We start from the raw sequence: 22477 nt of genomic DNA on the forward strand, positions 1-22477 counted from the left end.
GAGTATTTAATGTGATCAATAGATCTATTGTGCATTGAGTAATAAGAAAATACATACTAAGTGAAATATGTAAGTTAAAAATGTTAAATTTTCATTTTGTTACTTTGATACATTTATATGAACTTCAAATATTGAAGGCAAAATATAAAATGTAGATATTGAAACAAGATTAGATCTCCTCCCTTTTGTTTTTGTATGATAAGAAAATATTATTTGAAATGTAGCTTGAGTGGCCTGAGTGTGGCCAAGAGGATGAGGGGCTGGCCTTCATGGGGCAGCAGCCAGTGTAATGGAACAGGAACAAAAATGTAAATATCTCATGCTCTATGTGCAGCAAGCCTCACTTGTCAAGAAAGGGTGAACATTGATGGTGGCTGTGGCCAACACAAATTTCCTTCTGAAAAGACTGGCCCTAGGGCATCTTCTGTTGTCCCCAATACAAACAGCACTGCTGGAAGAATTTCTTCCCCCTGGCGACACTATGAACCAATGAAACAATTTATTCTCAGCACTGCTTTCATAGAGAAGAGTCAGAGGAAAGGCAGGATGACCAAGAGGCCTCATCAAGTCAGGCTGGGCAGGGATATTCCAGGGAGACTGTGGCAGCAGTCCCCATGCCCCTCCAGGAAGAGCTCACATCTGCAGGCTTCAGAGCTCTGAGGAGCTCCCAAGCTGAAGCTGGCAAGCCGGAGCCTCCCAGAAGAGCAAAGTGGCAGAGGGATTTGCCAGCCTTGGAGTTGGGTCACATGAGCATCCAGGAGCAACACAGACCAGAGCTGAACACTGATTTTTTTTTTTTTCATTGTAGATAGCTGTGCGTGTGTGTGTGTGTGTGTGTGTGTGTGTGTGTAACTTTTCAATCCGTTTCATTGTGACATTCTGTTAAGGTGGAAGACTTAAGTTTTTTTACATGTCTGCAAACCATAGAAGAAATGTATTTAAAATATGTTATATATATACATATATAAATACTCCTTCAAATAAGTATCTCATTTTTTCACAGCTAGTCAAAAGTGAACAAATACTTTCTGTGTACAGAACCTTTTAGCCCTGTGTATTTTGCTCATTCAAAAGATGTTTTAGAATTTTACTTTATTTTACTTCTAACCACATGACTTTATCAATGTTGTGATTTTTTTTGTATTTTTTATGTATAATATAGTCTGTGTCATAGATTGTAGCTTTTTTTTCTGAAAATAAATGTACCATATGATACAGCTATTCCAATCCTGGGAATTTACCCAAAGTTAAATCAGCATATGAAAGAGTTATGTATACCCCCATGTTAATTGCAGCATAATTCACAGTATCTAAGATACAAACTCAGCCCAGATATCTATCAACTGAATAATGCAAATATAGTATATATACACAATATAGTATATATACTGGTCAGCCTTAGAATAAGATTGAAATTGTGTCTCGCAACAAAATGGCTGCAACTAGAGATCATTATACTTTGTGAAATAAGCAAATCCTAAAAAGTCAAATATCGTATGTTTTCTGTGATATGTGGCATATCATGAAGATAAATTAGAATAATATGTAGCAATGAAGCAGACATCTTGTGATATGATTGTTGTGTTTTACTTGTTGATACTTCTTTAGAACCATGCTCTTCCCAGTTTTGGCTTGTTGGATATTACGGGTAGTTGTGCTTTAACCATATGATTATAGAGTGGACTAAAATTGACTAGAACTGCAGGAGTTTTATACATTATGTCTAGAAAAAATAAAGTCTAGAAAAATCTAGATGTTGACTAGTTATTAATCACTTTCACCAGTTATCCTTTGGTGACTGAATGAGGACCTCTATTATGATACTCTGAGCAGTTTCTGTGTGGTTGCCATTCATAATTAGAGGGTTTTTTCCATTTGTATAGTTTTGTCCCTATTTCTATGAGTAAAGGATGCTTCAATCTAATGCAGCTTTTTTCCCATCTCTAGAGAGCATTTGCTTAGAATCTTATTTTATCATCTTAGTGGTTCTATCAGAAAGCCTAACAGTCGTTTTAACTTAAGCCTAGATCAGCCCCAAGTAGCTTGCTCAGTGATGTCTCTACCTTTCCAAATCCTCTAATACAATCATGTTTTCTGTATGAAGTTTTGGTTTATTTAATTATAGTTACTTGAAAGGCAGAATGATAGAAAAAGTGACTTTCTAGCCACTGATTTACTCCCCAAATATTTGCAACAGCCGGGAGTTGGCTATACCAAAGGCTGGAGAGAGAAACTCCTTTAATGTCCACCATATGGAAGCCTATCAAGATGCAAGTTAGTAGGAAGCTGGATGGAAAACCAAGGTGAGATGCTTTCCAGCATTTAATTGTGTAATACAGTGTCCCAAACTGTGCATAACCAGATGTGCCACCACACTTGCTCCACAATTTGTTTTGAATAGATATCCTGAAGAAATTAAGGCTACACAAACCCAGATAGACTTCTAACTGATGTTGCGTGATGGCAGCTTTAGTTGAAGCCACATGAAGTGAGTAACAACTAAGATGTGGTGGTGTATGAACTTGCCCTGCATATAGAAGTCACAGCATGAATCAATTAACAGTTTGCCCCAAATCACTTAGCAGGAAAGAATTCTTAGCCTCAAGAACTGGGAGCCAAATAACCTTCCACGGTTGGAAAATGCCCAGTACTAGTATTTTATCATAGTACTCACAAGGGGATCAAGATACAAATCAAGGAGGAGAATTTTGCAGTATTTTTCCTTTGGTAGTGGGTAAACCATGGCTTTTAGAGTTGGAAGCATATATCTTTAGTTCTTGTTCTAACCCTATCTAAATGGGCGAATTGGCCCAATAGTACATTACTAAATCTTAGTTTTCTCATCTGGAAAAATAGAATAAACTTATTGCTACCAGTTGGAGTTTTTGAGAATGTGCATGAAAGAATTATATACTCTATGAAGTCCCTTAGAAACATTATTCACTTACTGTGCTGAAGCAGTAACGAGCAATTCCTACATTATTCATTACTTCATCCGTTACCAACTGTTTGCTCAGTGCTTATGTGTGCTCACTTTGGCACATTTTTAGGCTAATCTGTTTTGGCCCTTCCAGTGAAAACATACATGCATCTTTTCATCTCTGTGTGTTTATTATGTGGAGGAGTGGTGTACAAAGTCATAGAGATTCTGTTAGAAAGGTCACATCCTCCCTCGCACTCCATTGCATCAGATGCTGTCTCCTGTGCATGAATACAGAGCCTCACAACATATGTCTGCAAAATTGCTTCAGGTGAGCCTGATACTCTCCTGATTTAGAATCATGGGGATGAATTACTGCTATGCTCAGTAAAAGTGATTTCCTGTGGGGTGACAATTCCCTAGCTTGGCAATAGTGTGGACAGACAGCACTGAGTAGGACCTCTGTCTTAAAGCTTATGTCCAAAAGATACAAAAAGAAATCAGGATTGGCAATATTGTTGTAAGAAAGTTGTTGAGCCCCAGGACCCAGCCTGGTCATTCCATGAATCACTGTTGATTTCCTGTTCTTCTACAGTCTCTGTCCAAAATGAGGACTGTGTGCTTGTGTCAAGACAAAAAAAAATGACTATTATGCCTAAACAGAAAGCTTACAGCCAAAGGAAAATCTGTACCCACTGACTGCTTCTGTACTGGTATTAGAAGTAATATATTAAATAAAGGAAAAGATCAAGCCCAGGATCCTAGGCAAAGTATGCAGAGGATTAATATTTATTTAGTGAAAAATGATAATGATAGATAAATGAATATACTCATCTATTATGCATATAACAAATATTAAACATTGTAAATGTGTCTGGACTATCTTCCTTGCATTTAGACGGCATGGCTAGTAATACATAATTGAGGTCATTATGTAGACAAATGCAGCAGACAATGTGCTAAAGCAGACATTTTAATCATGTTCAACCTCTGGTAATGTTGATTTTCATCGTTTCTGAAGGCCCCGTGTATGCGGAGCCTCTTTTGACATTCATTCTTTTTATGCAATACATTCAGCAAGTATCAGATGCTTAGAAAAAAAATTGAGCAGATGCAACTTACTTGAACTGAGGAACAGGTAAGCAGATAATTATAAAATGTGATGATAAAGCTATGAAAGGTCTCAAAGCTTGTAATGAAAGCTCAGGGAAGTGGCATCTTACTCAAAATTTGAGATAATGAAAACTTCTTATGTATTTGCTTTTATTTGAAAGGCAAATTACAGACAAAAGGAGAGATAAAAAAGATTTTTCATCCTCTGGTTCACTCCCCAAATTGCCCCAAAGGCCACTAAGCTTATCTGAAGCTGAAAGCCTGAAGCTTCTTCTGGGTCTGCCAGGTAAGCAGATGTGGGGTCCCAAGGACTTGGTCATCCTCTGTTGCTCTCTCAGGTCCTAGCCAAGGAGCTGGGTGGAAAGTGGAGCAGCAGGGAGACTACTACACAATGGCATTCCTGCTCCAGTACTGCACTGGTCCTAGGACTACTTTTTAAAGGCAGCGATGCTAGATACTTTTATCATGCTTCTGTTAGGACTTAATTGTGTATATCATTTGATATTTTTCTCTGATTTTTAAAAACTATTTATTGAGCAAAAGTTGCACTCTAAGTTAGTGAGGTAACTAAACACTTCTCAAATAAGATTTAGGATCCTCCCTCAAATATCTTACAACTGAATTCTGAAAAATCAAAGAGAGATGAGTGGATAGAGAGATGGACAGACAAGTTCATGAGTAGGTACTTTTGGAAGATACTCTTAATACAAATAAATGATAAAGGTCAAGTGAAGTGCATTAAAATATGGTTTTATTAAAAGAATGATATATAAGTCATACGTTGCTGAACAATAGGGGTATTAATTTCATTATGATGTGTATATCGTACAGCTACATACATGAACTAAGCTACTAAAGAGAGTCATTTACATAAATGTTGGAGCATCATTGTGTAATGCAGTTCAAAGTTGACCAAAACTCCACTGTGTAATATATGACTGTATATAATTGTGACTGGGATAGTCTGCATTCAAAGAAAACTTGGAGGGAGGCCAGAATAGAAAGATCTTAGCTTTCCTTGAAATATAAGATATAATTAGATTTAAAACAAAGTGACTGAGACTTCCTGGGCTAGGAAAATGAGTCTATTTAAGTTGAGAAGACAGAATGAGACAGGCAATGGGGACATCAGACACCTAGGCTTAGTTCAGAAGTATATATGGCAGAAGAGTTGGGGTGTGGAATATAGATGTGTAAAAGGAAATGTGTAGCCAAGAAGTTCAGTCTCAAGAAACCAGATCTGAACATGGTGCTTTCCGTGGAATGACTCAGGATAATGAATTTGTCAGAAGTATGCATGAAGAATGAGAGAAGGGTATTCCTGGAAAGAAATCAATTAGCAGATGATTAAAATAGATCAGACATGGTTAATAATGATGAGGATAATGGCAGTGGTTACATAAAGAATGAGTGGGAAGGACATCTGGAGGGAGAAACTTAGCAGGCCTCGGTGACTTGACAAGTCAATGCACCCAAGAAGGGAACCAGGGAGCCAAAGACTGGAAACATTTTCTGAGGATTTATTTTAGTGATGTCTATTAAAAACGAGGCAGTTGGAAAGGCTTGTAGTGCCAGGTGATTTCTTTCCTTATCATGTATGCTGTTGTTTCCCTGAAGAGGTACATTGGAAAGAAGCCTCATATTTCATGTGGGAACACTAAAAAGGAAGAGCACAGATCTGCACTGTCAAAACTTCTCACTAATCTCAGTTATTCAAAAGATAGAAATAGGCAAGTGCTTCATTTTATTTCTTTGATTCTCTGTCAACTGCAGAATACTATTTCTTTTTAAGGCAGTTTATTTAATTCTTACCATGTGTTAGAAAATACCATTCCTGCCTGCACTTGACATTGGAAGGAACTGAGGCACAGACAAGTAAATTAGTGGCATACACATTTATGAAAAGCTAACTTCAAAATATTTGTGGAAAAATGTATGTAGTCACTATAGGCAATTTGTTTGATATTTCCAGATGAGGATCCATGAATAGTTTCATTCTTGCAGTCTTAAACTAGACTCATCAGGAGTTAAAAGACAAGACTTATGCAGGATTCCAGATTATAACAATACATTCTAGTGTGTATAAAATAATAGATATGTCACACTCCTATAGTATTTATTCCAACTTGAATCTGAAAAAGATGAAATTTTATAGCTATGTAGAAAAATCACAAAAACCATGATTGGATAGGTTTTGTATCTGAGTTTCCTTTTTTAAACATTGTTTTTACTAATGTAAAGAGAAGAGATTATGTGTATTTCCTAGGTATAGTTCCCCGATCACAACCGTGTTATCCCTTCATTACCTTCTCCCAACCTCAGACCTCCTCCTTCCATCCTTTTTTTAAATTATTTTTACCAAGACATGCTTTCAATCTATATAAACACAGGGTTAATTATTTATAAAATTGGCAGGTTTTTATTTGCTGTGCTTACATTAAAGGGTGCTATGATATAATCCTACATTGCTCTTTAAGTTACCTGTCAACTGGCAATAAATTTTGTGCTTCTTTGGGACATGATTTCTCTGTTTTAGATTTTCAAAGCAAATCCACCATTTCATTTACTATGGCTGTCTCCTCTGGCAAAGTTTACTTCCTGAAAAAGGAAGTTGTATTGTGAAAGTCTGTGGGCTGCTATGATGTGTATTTCTATCCTTTACCATTGGAACTTGTTTAAAATTATTTTTACTAGTATTCCATGACACAATTTTGTGAGTATAGGGATTCCCTTCTTTCCTTCTCCATTTTCCCTTCTTATTTCCCCTATTGCAACTTAATACAAATTGGTCTTTCTTTTTAATTTGGCTTGAGTGAATTAAAAATGAAGAAAAATTTTAAGATGTATTTGATTATACTTGTTATTAATAATGGAAAACAGCTGATAAACTTCAAGGACTAGAGGATACAGAAAATTGGCGGGGTAATGAAAGGCTTTTTCGTGTTGTACCTTTGATTTTTGTGACTCTCCCTTTTAATGCCAGGCTCGAGAGCTATTTCTACCATATGTCATCATTTGAAGCATCTACAGTGTTAAAATATGTGGACCAGTCCTCTGAAATGTTATTTGCAATGATACTCTAGGCCATATGTAGGAGAAACGTTCAGATTTGTAAAAATGTGTGACCTCTATTGCGGTGCCTATGTCTGTATATAGAAACATAAATTTTGGTTATTTAAAATTTAAGATTAGAGAGCATGCAATTTGTTACTTCCAGCAAGGTGGAATTTCAGGTACCACTCTACTATCCATAGCACCTGGCACTAAACCTTCAAAGGATGCTAATATATCATGTTGCTTAGTTGGAGTACAAGAGGCCCATGCTCTTTGTCTCCTTCTACTTCATAGCCAAACAGCCTTCTTCACCTTCTTCCTTCTGTTTGTGACATTTCCATCCTCCCAGCCTCCCGGATGGAAAACCCCTGAGTCATTTTTAACTTCTCACTTGTTTGTGCTCCCCACAAGTAATCAGTCACCATGTCCTGTCAAGTCCAATTCCTCATCGCCTCTCACATCTGCTCCTTCTGTCAGTTCTCACTGACATTCTCTTATTTCAGGCTTCTTACTTCTCTTATTTCAAGCGCGCCTTCTTTTACATGAAGTTAAAAAACCTAATTAGCCTTTTAGTCTCCTATTCTTTTGACAGTCAAATTTGTCCTACCTTGCTTTGGTTGTAGTGTCTGCTTTCCCAGAGGACTTCAAGCCCAACAGGCAGGCAGAAATTTCAAGCCTAGCACTATCCAATGCCTAGCTCTCTTATCTCCCATGATGCCGTTTCGGACAATGTATTTTGTGAAAATACAATCTTTTCTACTCATTTAAAATGCCCTCCTCTCCTTTTTTCAGTCTAAGCTTTTCCCTCCTCTACATTCCAGGATCTGGTTTAAATACCTCCCCTCCATCTCTACCAATTATAATCCTGTCTGTGGCTCATGATTCTTATCACATGTGGTTTTTCCCCAGAAAGAAAACTGACCTGTTCAACTCTCCCAACAAAATGTCTTCCTCCAAGAGCTTTGATTACATTTGTCTTATCAAGAGTACATGACATGTTTTACCTCATCTTTCTGTATTTCTCACGTTGGTTATCAATCCTGAATTTTCCTTCAATTCTTTATTGTTTTCCTAATTCTTGAAAGAGTCAATATTTATTAAATGGAATTAGAAAAGTGAAACCCCCTGAAACTTGCCTGTGCTCTTGGGCCTGCAATATGTCTCTGTCTTTGTTTCAGATACTACATTTAAAGATTCAGTAGTCCTGGGAGAGGCCCAGTGAACTGTGACTGGAATATAAGAACTTTTGTTGTTTTCTACAAAAATTTGATTTTTCTTTCAACGTTGTCTTGGAGATTGTGATTTTTTCTTCTTTTCAGAAAACTTCAACTTTTAAAGCCAGTCTGGCTAATTCTAGCTATAAGTAAATTAGTTATTGGATGTGGCTGACGGGAGACTCATTTGCATTTTCACAGTGTTTTACTTGCATGCCAAAACTCATAAAATTTAACTTATACTTATTGGTTAATTGTAAATCACTATAGTAGATTGCTTTAGCAGCCATAACCAGACTGTGTTAGAGATAAGGCCATTGTGTGACTTATATAGCATTGAATATCTATGATATAGCCATGTCTCAGCCTGAGAAGTCCAGAGGACTTAAGACACACCCGTGCCTTCTGAAACATTAAATAATTTTTGAGCAAGACGGAGGAAAACACATAAGAGGAAATAGGAGGTAACAGTTGTGGGCATGTCCAGGGGAATTTTTAGCCAATGCTAAAAGGATGATCTTTAAGGGAGTAGGAGAGAAACAGGCATATACTGTACTGTTGGATCTAGAGCATAAGATATATCATGTGCAACTGCCTGTATAGAAGCTACAAACCCACAGGCTCCTTGCAAGATGGGTGGGAAATGCAGAGATATGAACCAGGATTTTTGTTCAGGAATTAATAGATTAGAAAGCCTTTCTTGTATGAAACTTTGGCTCATTTTCTGCCCACAGAGAAAATATTTGTAATTCTACTTATTTTTGCTTTGTAAAAACAAACTAATTACCAGGAAGGATGAAGTTTTCACTGAGGCCTTTAATTCCTATTGCTCCTTTTATTTCATTGTGTAGGGCCAAGCAGGGCACTCTAAGTTGACTCCTGCATATTGAGACTGTCATACCTGTTCATCTATATTTATCCATTGATCTACTCATATGTATCATATAGAGGCTGATGAAGGTTATATAAATCAAATGCATAATCCCTTCCCTCCCCCTGAGGATGAGTGTATCTATACTCCCACCCTCCCCTATCCTTCACAAATACACTTTCAACTCCACTAGTATACACCTGTAGTTCACAAATACACACATAGTCAATATTAGCTTGTGAGATGAACTGCTAGATTTTCAGACATTTCACACTAGCCATTTAAGCATAGCTGTTATTAAAATTAGATTCTGCAAATAATTAATGGGATAAATTATGTTAAGTTAAAATCATAAAAACAATGTGAGGCTTTCTAATTACTGCTGCATGCCTTTGTCTATCATCTTAAGTTATTCATGTCTATTATATTTGCACTGAACACAATTTAACAACTGCATGATTTTTTTAAAAAAGATTTATTTATTTTTATTGGAAAGGCAAATTTATGGAGAGGAAAGACAGAAAGATCTTCCGTCCGTCCGCTGGCTTAATCTCCAAATGGCCAAAATGTCCAGAGCTAAGTTGACCAGAAGCTAGGAGCCAGGAACCTCTTCTGGGCCTCCCATGTGGGTACAGGATCCCAAGACTTTGGGCTGTCATCAACTGCTTTCCCAAGCCACAAACAGGGAGCTGGAAGGGAAATGGAGCAGCTGGGACATGAATAGGTGCCCACATGAGACCCTGGTACATGCAAGGCAAGGATTCCAGCCTAGCTGCTGCTCCAGGTTCTACCAAGTACATGTTTAAGGCAACATTACGGTTATTGTCTGAAATGTGCTTGGATATCAGTTATTTATGCCATGGGAATTAGAAAACCTTATAAACCATATGTCACTTTTTTTTTGCTAGCCTTTTCTCAAGAGGGGAGCAAAGAAAAAAAAGTTTAAATCATCAGTACACCACTGCAGACACACTCTGTTGATAGCTTTTTGCCTTTGTAAATGCTCTCTCTTCTACTTGGAATGCCTTGCACACTGACACACATAGGTATGTGCATACACACACACACACACACACACACACACACACTGGTGCATACACATGGGAACATGCAAATACACACAGGTTCCACCCATTAAATACCACTTTATTAATTTAATTAGTCATGCCTTTCTGAAGTCTTCTTAGGCCTCCCAGAAAGAGTTCATCTCTGTTCTTTTAGCAAATTATATAAAGAATTACTTATTTAGAAGACAAGGCAGAGTCATAGACAAACACTCACACATATATAAACACAGACACAGATACAGAGAAAGCGAGAGAGAGACAGAGACAGAGAGAACTTCCATCTGTTAGTTCACTCCCTAAATGTGCACCATGGCTGAGCTGGGCCAAGCTGAAGCAAAGAATTTGGAACTCATATGAGTCTCCAAAGTAGGTGGCAAGGGTACAGTTGCTTTTCCAGGCACATTAGCAGGGAGCAGGACCACAAGCAGAGCAGCCAGGACTCAAAGTGACCCTCTGATGTGTGATGTTCAAATTGTGAGCTGATGCTTAAAGCACTTGCTGAAAATGCCAGTGTCTCCCTTTGATTCAGTTGTATAATCTGATTATTTTTATTTCAGCATCTATTATTATTTACCATAATTGAATGGGAGATTAAGACAATAGAGCAAGTAAGTGATGGCATTTTGTGAAACCACGAAGTGGCACTGCCATGTAGTGGGGGGAAAATCATGAATATAGCTAAAAGCCTGTAAACAAACCAATTACATATGGTTAGTGGACATCGAAGTTAATTCAGTTAGCAGAAGGAAAAATGTAATACATGGGATAGTTTGGAAGCAGTCCTAAACAGGATTTCAGTTTGGGATATGCTAAATTTGATGTGCTGTGAAAGGGCATGATATGAAAAATTATTTAGCCATGAGTATGATATTAGTACTGATAATGAGAAGGAAATTCCAGTCATCTGAAATGAACAACAATCATAATCAGTCATGTGAGGGTATAAGTTGTACTTTCTACTCAGTAAAAGTATCCAAGGAAGCAATCAACTGTGGATCTGGAACTCAAGAGAATTTGAGAATGGAAATGTAGGTTTCCTTTACTCAAAGATGACGCTGGTGCTTTAAGTGTAAATGATATCATCCATAAAATATTTTGAAAGGAAAATAAATGGAGGAATCCTAGAGAATAGGTAAGAATGACAGAAATGAAAATAGCATATAAAAATGAAATGGTTAAATTTTTGTGTGGTGTGGGTGACAAATTATCTTGTTTATACTTCAAATTACATATTTTTCCCTTATGTTATAGCTGTTATATATACTAAGAAGTTTCTACAAAATATTATGTTAGTTCGTATAGTAACAAGGCACTATGGATTATGTGGCTTAAATAAACATTTGTTTTTTCATATATTTAGAGGCTAGAAATATGAAATCTGTCAGAATTGCCAAATATTGGTGAGAGTTCACTGATCGATTTCTTACTGTGTCTTCACATCGTGGGGAGTGATATAGGGAGAAATGCTTTCCAGAAATATTTATCCACTTTATAGAGCTGTACCATTAATACTGCATTAGTTCCCGAAGACTATCTCCAATGCTAGTGCACTGGGAATTAGACTTTAATCTGTGAATTTACGGGAGTTATCCTCAGTCCACTGAAATTTGGAGATATGAACCTTTGCGCAGTGATCAGAGCTACTATTGGTTAGATTTATCAATCAGCTAGGGTTAAAGGCATGGTGAAACTGAAAATGAAGATAACACAGTGAGGCTAATAGTTGAATGGCAGAGCAGGCTGTCTGGCTCAAGTATAAGAAAAGAGAATAGACGTCTGGGGATAAAAAGTTGCCTGTGGTGTGTCCTTAGAGGGCTTTACTGTTATTCTGTTTCTCAAACTTGATAATAGGAGCAATTTTGAGTTGATGAGCTAGCATTTGCATTTGAACAGTGAGAGTTGTTCTAGTTCTATTACTCAAGGAGTTCCTGAGGAAGCTAAGTCTTCCAGAGTCCATATGGTCTGGAAAAGAACACCATGCTCAAATATGTGTGGGTCAGCAAACTGCTGTTTCTTTTTTATCTCCTTCCAATTCTGAACGGATGCTTAATCATTTGCCCCATTATTGCAAATGTTACAATAATAATTATAGGCAGTTCTTTGCTTCCTATAGCAGCAAATCTGAATCCTGCCAGTTGACATCCAGATACATGCGTGGCTTTTGTAACCCCTCTCTGCTGCCTAATTGTCTCACGTTATATCAACAGCTTTGCTAAGTCTCAGTCTGTGATTACCAAATGGACACGTTGTGTTGTTCCCTGCTGCCATGTTCTTTGTTACGTTATTTATTTCACTGAAAATTTCCTTCCAATGTCTGTTTTTCCTATCCAAGCTATGTAGAGTCCATGAGACTTAAATTCATATAATTCAGATCACGTGCTTAGATGTTTTAAAGAATTAAGTTGTTTTATTCATTGATTTTAGTAATTTCCCTTTTAGTAGCATTTCCTACAGAATTAAAATGCTGGTATGTGTGAATTTATGTGTAAGAATATTTACTGTGAAAGATTGGAAAAACTTGAATTCCCATCAATGGGGAAATGATTGAATAATTGCAATATTGGCTTGCTATGGAATCCTTTGTATCCTTTCCAGCTAAGGAAAAGAATCAAATTCCTTTAAATATTTTGACCATACAACAGGAAACATCTAATAACCATAAACCATTATTGTTGTTACTGTTACATTAAAGCTTATCATTAGAAAATGTGTCAATAATACATTTTGAAAGTATAAGGCATTTTCTGTTATCAGCTAAATGTAGGATGCAGTTTTAAAGAAAACCATATTATTTACTTATGTATTTACTTGTATTTAAAAATGTGTATCTCCCTAAGCAAATTAAACAAGTCCTAAAAATTCAGGCAAAAGCCAAGCAAATGGTGCTGTGGCCTTGAGTTCCTAGATTACCACTGTACGTGCAGTGTCTGTGAGTATGGCAGTACATATCTACCTTGAATACCGTAGCTAATTAGAGAAATGGGAGTGGAGCAGAGAAAGAGATTATTATACTTCAGTGTTGTTATTCCATGAACTGCTATAATAAGCATGCATTACTTTTGTAATTAGAATGATACATTTAAAATGTATTCCCCTTATTGTCATAATTGTAACTGCCCCAAGTGTAGTAATTCTCATAATTTATTGCCAACAACATCTACTCTGTCCTTTCCTTAAAACACTAATTTGTGCAGCTTATCAAGAGTCCTGAAAAGTTTATACCATGAAAAATATGAAAAGATTTCCAAAAAATTTTGCTCCCAAGTAAACTTATCTTTTAATTCCATCTGTGATGAAATTTTGGAAATTCTCTCATATATAGAGACTGTGATGAGAACTAGGAATTACATGAAGGGATGCAGAAGTGCCTACGTTAGCACAGAAGTCAGGGGTAGCTTCTTTTGAGAGCTGTGAGAACTCAAGAATGACACGTAGCAGTCCGTGTAAAGCTGGGACGTGGGTGTCCCTGGCAGAGAGGCGACAAGCTCTGAGATGAGAGGGAACATATCCTTCAGCCCAAGGTGGCTGGAATACTTCAAGTCAAAGTTAGAATAGCCTGAGGTGAAATTGAAGAGGGGGCATAAGTGGTACCATACAGGGCACAGTAAGGACTGGGTTTTATCCCAAGTTTAACATTGATATTCTAACTTAATATTATCTGTTAATGATATCAGGTCATAGTCTATTAAGGATTAATGAAATGTGTTTTCAAACAACCAAGGTAACAGAAGGCTTTTCAATGGGAGAATATATCTATATGAGTGCTTTAAAGCATATTTTATATATGAGGCTTTGGCCATAATGATATTAAAGAAAATAAATGAATACAGACAGGTCAACGGATCTTCTACAAGGTTGAAATTAGTGGTATAATGTACATTGTATTCCTTTTATCTAGGACTATTTTCCATAGGCCACACTGAAAGGGATATAGTGGCTGCTTTATTTTTATTGAAGATGTTCTTTACATTGCAGATTGTAGTTTTGAGATGTTCTCAAATTTAAAAGAGACATTTGTCCTTCTCAACATTCAAAAAAGAAGCTTTAAATTGTTAACGATCTTTTATGTCAAGTTCTCTAGAACCGCTGAATGTGACGAAAAATATCTAAAACTGTACTTTTTTCTTTTGCTTTACCATGTACTTGGCTCTCTTTCTCTACTAGTACTTCCTAAATTCTAGAACCTTTGTATTTTTATATGTGCTATTATTATTATTATTATTATTATTATTATTATTATTATTTTATAATAGTTTTATAGGCTGTGGGATTTCCCTTAACCGCTCCGGATATCCCCTTTCCAAACACATTGACTTTCCCTATATTATAACAATAGTATAGTTCTGCATAGACAGTCGTAAATCCATCATTGTGGTCATGGACCTGATGTGTCACTGGTAGAGATCTGGATCTGCTGGCTGTTAGGTCTGGGGGCTACCTGCATCTATTTTGTGTCCTAAATAACTAGGTTGTTGGTGGTACTGAGCTTGCCAGAACCTGCTGGCCGTTAGATCTGAGGGCCACATGGATCTATGTTGATCTATAGAATGCCACAGTCACTAGTGTCCCTGTAGGACTAGTGCAATGATCCAAGCTCATTGCCTGCCAAGTATTTTGAAGGTTACTAGTCCAAACCCTTGACTCTTATTGGCAACAAAACTCATGTTTAAATGACAAGTAGAACCTATTATATGTTACTTCAAAAAGATCAAGTGTAGAATTGTATTTCAGGAAGCTCTTGCTTGAATGGAAAGTACAGATACATTCTAAGAGGATATTAGAAAATGAAACTCATTTTTTAGCTAACAAAAACCACAAACAAAAGCATCTTTATCTTTAAAAACCTATAATATAGCTGCCAGGATTTTAGAACTAAAAACCAAAAGTTTAAAGGGTCATGCCAACCAGCCACCTTGAATGAGGCAAAATGATAGCGGGCTGCAGTGAGATCTGACTACAACATCAGCTCAGAACCCAGTAGTTTCCCTGACTGCAGAGTCATGTTTCCATTGTAGTGAGGCCATTTGTGGTATTTTATACAAAGAATGTTGGTGTGAAATTCAAGGCTTACCTAGAGAACATGTTCAGGTTTTCTTATTTTAAATAGGCACATTTTACTGGCAGCAGACTGCACCTGAGAGTTCAATCAAGTGCATGTAATCATTTTCTTATCTAAAAATGGAAGATCTAGGCCACCATCATATAACAAGTTCTTGTTATACCAACATCTCACTTTTTTAGAGTGCTGTTTTCAATCCTGGCTACTTTGTGCCCAGTCTCACTGCCTACTAATGTGCCTGAAAGTCAATAGATGATGACATTAATACTTGAGTTTCAGACAACCAATATGGGAGACCCAAATCTTCCTTCTCAACCTGAGCAGCACTGGCTGTTGATACCGTTTGGTGAGTGAGCCAGCATGTGAAAGATAAGTCCTCCATCTTCCTTACACTGTCACTCTGCATGTTAAATAAATAAATAAATAAACACACACACACAATTCTGGTAAAGAGAAAGTGTTTTTAAGAAAATCATTTTGAGGTGTTTGTTAGGTTATGTGTAAAGTTGATTTTTTACGTTCAGTTGGTAAAATGCCAGGGACTCCAGTCAAGAGCTCTGTGTTAATCTCAGGCACTGATGACTTGAAGTACTGAAAGGAAGAGCTATTTGCATACTGAGCTCAGAGATTAACTTGTCACAAAGTCTCTCAAGACCCATCTTTCCTGTAACTTTGTCTAACATTTGTTTTGTTTTCATTTTAACACCCTGAAAAGAGGGAAAGCTCCAGGTGGACTCTATTCTGACAGCTGTTTGTGCTCATGTAGAATTGAAGCCAAATAAAGAGTGGCATTCCTCTTTTGATGAGATCAGAATCTTGAATTTTTTAGTGATTTGTTTTTAAAAGGAAGACACCCAGGATGGAAATTGGTCACAGTATAAACGTATGTATTTTTTCTTTCTGTCGTTGCTGCAAAGAATGCTATTCCACAATCAGCAGTACATGTTTATTGAGAGTTTTCAAAGAGTAAACATGTTACATAAATTGTAGGTTGACCATTCATTGACATTTATTGTTATTTTCCAGGTTTACAGCTATGTTTAAATTATAAAGTTTATAGAGTATGGGGAGTCTACCTAAATTTGCATACAATGTTGTGTGGAGAGAATGCTGTCATAATTTTCATAATTTGGACTTCTTTGAGAAATTAAGGTCCTTATGCAAACAAAACACGTTTGTTTCCATTGAATGATCACAAATTGAAGATTTTTTCAAACACCATTACTGATTCAACAACATCAAAGAAATTTCTATAGCATTTTTGTTGTGACATTTGGGAGTGCTTTGTTTTCTAAAAATAGACTTCCAAGTGACTGCAAATCAAGGACATTAAACTCCAAGGCAATGAGAATCAATACAAACACTGAAGGTTTTTGGTCTTACAAAGATACATTGTGAAGGAGTAGTAACAGAAATTAGTCCCAGTTACTTTTGTCATCTCACTTCTCATCTGTAAATGTGGATGATTTTTGTGCAGAAATTACTATTATAAAGTAATCTTCATAAATATAAACCAGGATTGTTTTAGGTTTAGCAAAACATTTTGTTAGAAATAATAGGTTGTATTAGAAATCTAGAACAAAACCTCTTTTCTTCTTTACCTTACCATAGGTCAACTGTTGAATTAACTATTGTAATATATAAGGGAATTGAAAGTGATAGTGGGTTAGAAAGCTCCTGCCCTTAGAAATTAAAAAAGTCAGAGGAAAATATTAATATAAGTATTTTCATAGCAGTCTGTGACAGATCATTTTAAGAAATCATGGGAAACTTTTTGTAAAATTTAATGTAGCTTTTAATTGCCCAACGAGGAGCATTACAAATACTCCACTCAAGCCCTGCCTGGGTCTTCTCCAAATGGTGTTTTTTGTTTGTTTGCTTGTTTGTTTGTTTTTCACTAAACTTTTGTTTGTTTGTTTGTTTAGTATTTCACTAAACTTACTCCTATTGCTTCACCTTGACATAACTACTGGAAAGGACTTTTCAATATCACCTTATATTTGTGTGCATAAAGAAAAATAAACTGGAAACAAAAGCCCCAGTTTTGCCAGGGGAAATGGAGATAGTACTTCAAACCTACTTATATGATGATGTATTATAATTTCTCATTTAAATTGCTTTTGTGGTTTACATGCTACTGACTCCAAACTCCTGAACTCTGATACTTGACCAGGTAAGAAAAATGTAGGCATACTACCTGCTGTGACAAAGAAGTCATCGTTCAACTTTTGTATCTCAAAGCTGACTCTTTGTTATTGTCTTCAGCAATATATTCAGATTGGCTAAATAGCACCTATGTTGAAGTACTAAGCTTTATGAAAGGTATTAAAACCTTTGTATTCCCATGAAGGCACATGTTTTCCAAATTTAATTTTTATATGCTCCTTATTGTGCTTCCCACATTCCCACAACTAGCAGAATTCACTGGACAGATTGAAGAGGGTTAAAAAAGAAGCCTTAGGCCCTGAAGCTCTCCTTCATGGTCTGCACTGGGTTCCTTTCTCTCCCTAGCAGGATCCCTCTCTCTCTGCACTCTTCATGTAGATGGCATAAAATGACACTCAGCCTAGTGCCCACACTATTTCCCAGTCATGTGTCACTTAACACTTGAAATCTAGTGTCCTTAAGAAAAGGAAATGTGGAGGTGGAGAATAGGAGACCAACCTAGCACAGTCTTGTGTGCAGATAGAGTGGTAATCAGTAGTGCCACATGACAGAGCAGACCCATCTTGCTGCTTGAAGATCATCTCTCAGAGGGAAGAAGAAGGTGTTGTTGCACATCTACTTTATAATCTGCCCATTAAAATTGTACTGAGTTTGATTAATGATGCAAAGTTCAAATTGATATTGAAACTCTTAGCTTTCTGATAGGTAATAGTTAATCAGAGGGGTAATAACCACTCTATAATCATAAAGTTAGCTTGCATATGAAATGAAGGATCAATATTCATCAGTGTGATTTTATTGAAACTCTAAATTTGTTTTGATAAATCGCTTTAACCCTAGAGTAATAACTCCATTTTCTCTGAAACAGTTCTCACTGAGCACTCCGCACAGAATATGTAATGCAAAGAAAATTAATTACTTTCAAGAGAGGCAGAGTTCACTTACATATAATTTTGGAAGAGTAGTATAACACTATATTCATTTTAATGAAAAATTCCATTATCATCCCCTGAAATGATTAACCGTGACATGAGTTTTCAATTAAACTTCATCTTGAAATAAAATAATAGAAAATAGAAATAATGATACTATGGTTTATAAACAAGATGATACTTACCTGTAGCAGGATTTCCTTGAGGAAATATTAAAAATTCCTGGTTATTAAAAGCAAGCCAGATAAAATTCAAAACGAATGCAGAAGACATAAAATTGCCATTTAGAATATTTAATGAAGTGTGAAGAAAGCGCATGTGCTTTAAATGGTTGTCCGTTTCATGAATTGCTTCTCTAAAGCCTAAACAGTTAAACTGGGATGTTAAAATCATTGCAGGACTTAAATAGCACTTTGTTGAAAGAGGTGTTACTGAACATGAAGTTCAAACAAGAAGATTTTATCCTATCATAGGTAAAGAGGTATGTTTTCTATGGAGGCTGGGAAAAGGAGAAGATGGAAATTTCACTATAAGATGGTAGTAAGGATCCTTACATGTAAGGGTGCTCTCCATAGGAGAAGCTGGCTAATAGGGGCTGCTATTTTGGAGACTTAGCATTTAAAACTTTTAAATCAAAACTAAAGGAAAAATTTAAATGGGAGACACATATTTACTTGTTTAAAAGAAGAAAAAAAAAAAAAAACCTCTGGTTAGGGCCAGGACTGGAGGCTGGCTGGGTTGGGCTAGGCTGCAGCATTCACCAGCATGAGCTGGTACTGGTGAGGTAGGCCAGGCTGGGCCAGGCTACAACACCCGCTGGCAAATGCTGAGGTAAGGTGGGCCAGGACAGACTGGGCTGCAGTACCCACCAGCACATGCAAGACCTGGGAGGGACAGGATGTGAGCCAAGTAGGGAAGCTGCAGTGGGTCCTCTGCTGAGCCACTGACCCACTGGCAAGCATGAGAGCTGGGATGGGAGCAGACCAGGCTAGACAAGGATACAACACCCATTGGCCTGTATGTGAGCTGGGTTAGGTGGAGAACCAGACTGGGCTAAGTGACTGTACCCACTGGTGCAGGCATAACCCAGACTGGATGCAATTTGGTTGGGCTTTGCTGCAGTGTCAGTTGGCAAGTGCTGGGACTGGGGGCAAGTTCTGTCAAACTAGGCTGTGGAACCAATTGAAGAGTGCAAGATTGAGGAGTGAGAGTGGGCCCAGTATGGAAACTGTGGGTACCTTTGATGGGCTACAACTCTCACAGGTAAGCGTGAGAACCAGAACGAGGGTAAGGCCTGCTGGCACAAATATGGGCTGGATAGTAGGATTGGTTGGGTTGAGCTGAGCTAGGCTCTAATGTCTATTGAGATGTACTGGATGTGGGAGAGACTGGGCCAGTCTGTTGCACATAATGGCAAGTACAGGGACCAGCACTGGGGATGGGCCTAATGTAGATTACTGGGGGTCGCTTTGACTAGGCCATACCCTCTGGTGTATGCGAGGGCTGAGTATGGTGGGCAGGGTCTACCTGGCCCCAGCACCCATTGGTTTGTGTAGGAGATGCAGCTGGAGACAGAACTGTCCCAGCAATTGCAAGTACCAGTTTGTATGTGGGCTCATGTGGGTGATAGACAGAGCCAGGGGCCGTACTGGCAAGTATACACAAGAGTCAAATCTGAGATCACCTCAAATGAGGCTTCTTTAGGGATACCGCCAATTGAGCCACTGAACTCAGAACCCTGACCATGGGGAGAATTGTAGGTTCTGTGATCTGACTGGTACACATGTGTCAGAGCTGGGCCTCCTGAGTGGCTTGGATGGAGCAGTGGACTGAATGCCCAGATGCACAAGGAGCATGTGGTAGTCCATTGTAGCCTGTAGAAGGCATATGGTACTGCAACAGAGGAAGCAGGGCAGAATGAATTGTTCAACTGCCCCAGCCAAGCGTTGGCAGCAAATATCCTTGCGGATGGAGACTCTAAGTTGGACTATGTCAACTAGTAGTCCTTGGAAGGATTTTGTCTTCCTTGGGGTGGTGAAATCAACACCATTTCAGAACTTTTAGACTATCAAAACCACTAGAGCAGGACCCTAGGAGCATGCCCCACACTGGGAACCCTGGGATGACATCAGGTTCTACATCTCTGGGTATTTAGGTAGTTGGGAAGATGGGTGTGGCTTCTACACTTACCTCACCCTTCCACCAAATACAAGAGAAAGAGAAAAGAAAGTATGAAAATAATGGTATCACCCACTTTCCTCTAGCCCTAGATGCTTTCCTTGCTAATCAGCTGTGAAAATATCATCAAAAATATAATAATAATAATACCCCTCTGGTTTGTACTGTGCTGTTTTGCTTTAGAGAGGAAGCAAACTACCTTGCTTTTCTTAGAAATGCCTAATAGTGGAATAACATAGAAATGCAAAGGAGTTGAAAGAAGGTGTCATTTGCTCATGAATACCGAATTGTGGGTGCAAAATATAACATCTGAAGTGTTGAATGGTTACTAAGTTTAGAGAGGCTGCTCTCAGAGGGGGATCTCTTGCTCTCCTAGCTTCCTTTTTCTCGTTAGTACTAGGCTTATAATGTTCTTCAATACAATATTATTTAGAAACATTTATGTGTATTGTGTGAATTTTCATGTTTCAGAATACATTTAGTTATGAACATGGGTGGCACCCCACTTACTAACCACCCTGCTGGAGGTGAATTTGTTGTTTTCCTGCTGCCTTCTGCTAGTTTAGCCCTGTTCCTCTCCCTTCCTCCCTGTGCTGTTATTCTTTATGGCACATGTCCCCACTTTCACTGACTGGTTTATCTGTATGTTTTTGGCCTGCCTCCTAAGCTAGAATGTATTGTTCATGAAATCAGAAGACATTAATCTCTTCACTGACCCTTATGCCTAGAAGAGTGCCTGATATATGGTTGACAGTAACTTTTTGCTAAAGGTAAGGCTAAATGTGTAAATCCATATTTCCCACTGATTTGAAATTCCACATTTAATCACATATCTATTTGAGTGTTGACAATTTTTAGAAACTTTTCATTTCTGATTTATTTTCAACTTCTACTATATTATTATAATTACTATAATTTTAAAATATATTTTAATACTTCAAAGTGTGCATAGCCCTGAGTCTTTATTGTTTCAAATATATCTGTCTATTCTATTTATACTTTTCCTGGATGAATTTTAGAACATTTCTGTCAGATTTCAATGAACCTTCTTTTCATTATATAAATGCTACATTTCTGAGCAATTTACCTCTTTAAATATTGAGTCTTCTGATTCCAAATTGAGTCCGGCATCACACTTATTCTGGTTTATTTTCATATCTATTGAAATAATTCCATAGTTTTGCTTTATACAATTCCTTCCAAGTTCAAATTATGTTATGTTGTGAACATTTTTCCAATTTTGATACGATTGTTTTTCCATGTTTCCCCCTGGTTATAGCAGTTTTAATTTTACCATATATTATAATGAATTCCTAATCAGAATCTAATTTCAATATGAAATTTCAATTTCACTTGTTATCTTTTCAAGGTGAACAATCATATCAAGTGTCTACCTTTATTTCTTCTCTAATTTTTTAGTTTCATTTCCTTATTGAGATACACTGCAAAGGACTCCCCAAAACCTAGTTAAAACAGTAATGAAGCCCCTTGTTTTATGCCAGACTTGAATGGGGATGCTTATTGTGCTAATCATATGTTTGGTCCTGGATTGCAGATGGTGAAATGGACAAAAAGATGGGTTTGGATTCAGACAGATATGTATATAACATGAATAAATTTTGTTCTAAGAATTATGTATCCTGTGCTACCACTAAGTTTTCCTAGCAGAATTGAGTTGATTCTATAGAACAAATTGCTAAGACCCTTATACCGCGTGGAAAGTTTTAGTAGTGTATATCATTCATTGTGATTGCCTTGAGCAATCTCAATATGATGTTTTGAGGTTAGGAAGTATATTTCTTTGTTTCTTAGAAACATTGGCCACTTTTAACAAAATATCACCTAAGCTTCTTTTGAATTAGTGTGAAAAAAAGATTGATATTTAATAGTGTGTCATCAAGGT

At 37.2% G+C, this 22477-nt stretch overlaps 1 protein-coding gene across 1 annotated transcript in view; it reads left to right on the top strand.

The window, feature by feature from the left end:
- The window catches only part of RIMS1 (regulating synaptic membrane exocytosis 1), a 446205-nt gene that overhangs the window by 83243 nt on the left and 340485 nt on the right, over positions 1–22477 (top strand). The window contains 1 exon segment of the mRNA XM_040983625.1: positions 7711–7744. Coding sequence (XP_040839559.1) covers positions 7711–7744 — 34 coding nt within the window.

Source organism: Ochotona curzoniae, unplaced genomic scaffold (assembly GCF_017591425.1).
Source record: "Ochotona curzoniae isolate NIBS_2020 unplaced genomic scaffold, NIBS_Ocur_1.0 contig_3819, whole genome shotgun sequence".
Classification (NCBI taxonomy): Eukaryota; Metazoa; Chordata; class Mammalia; order Lagomorpha; family Ochotonidae; genus Ochotona; species Ochotona curzoniae.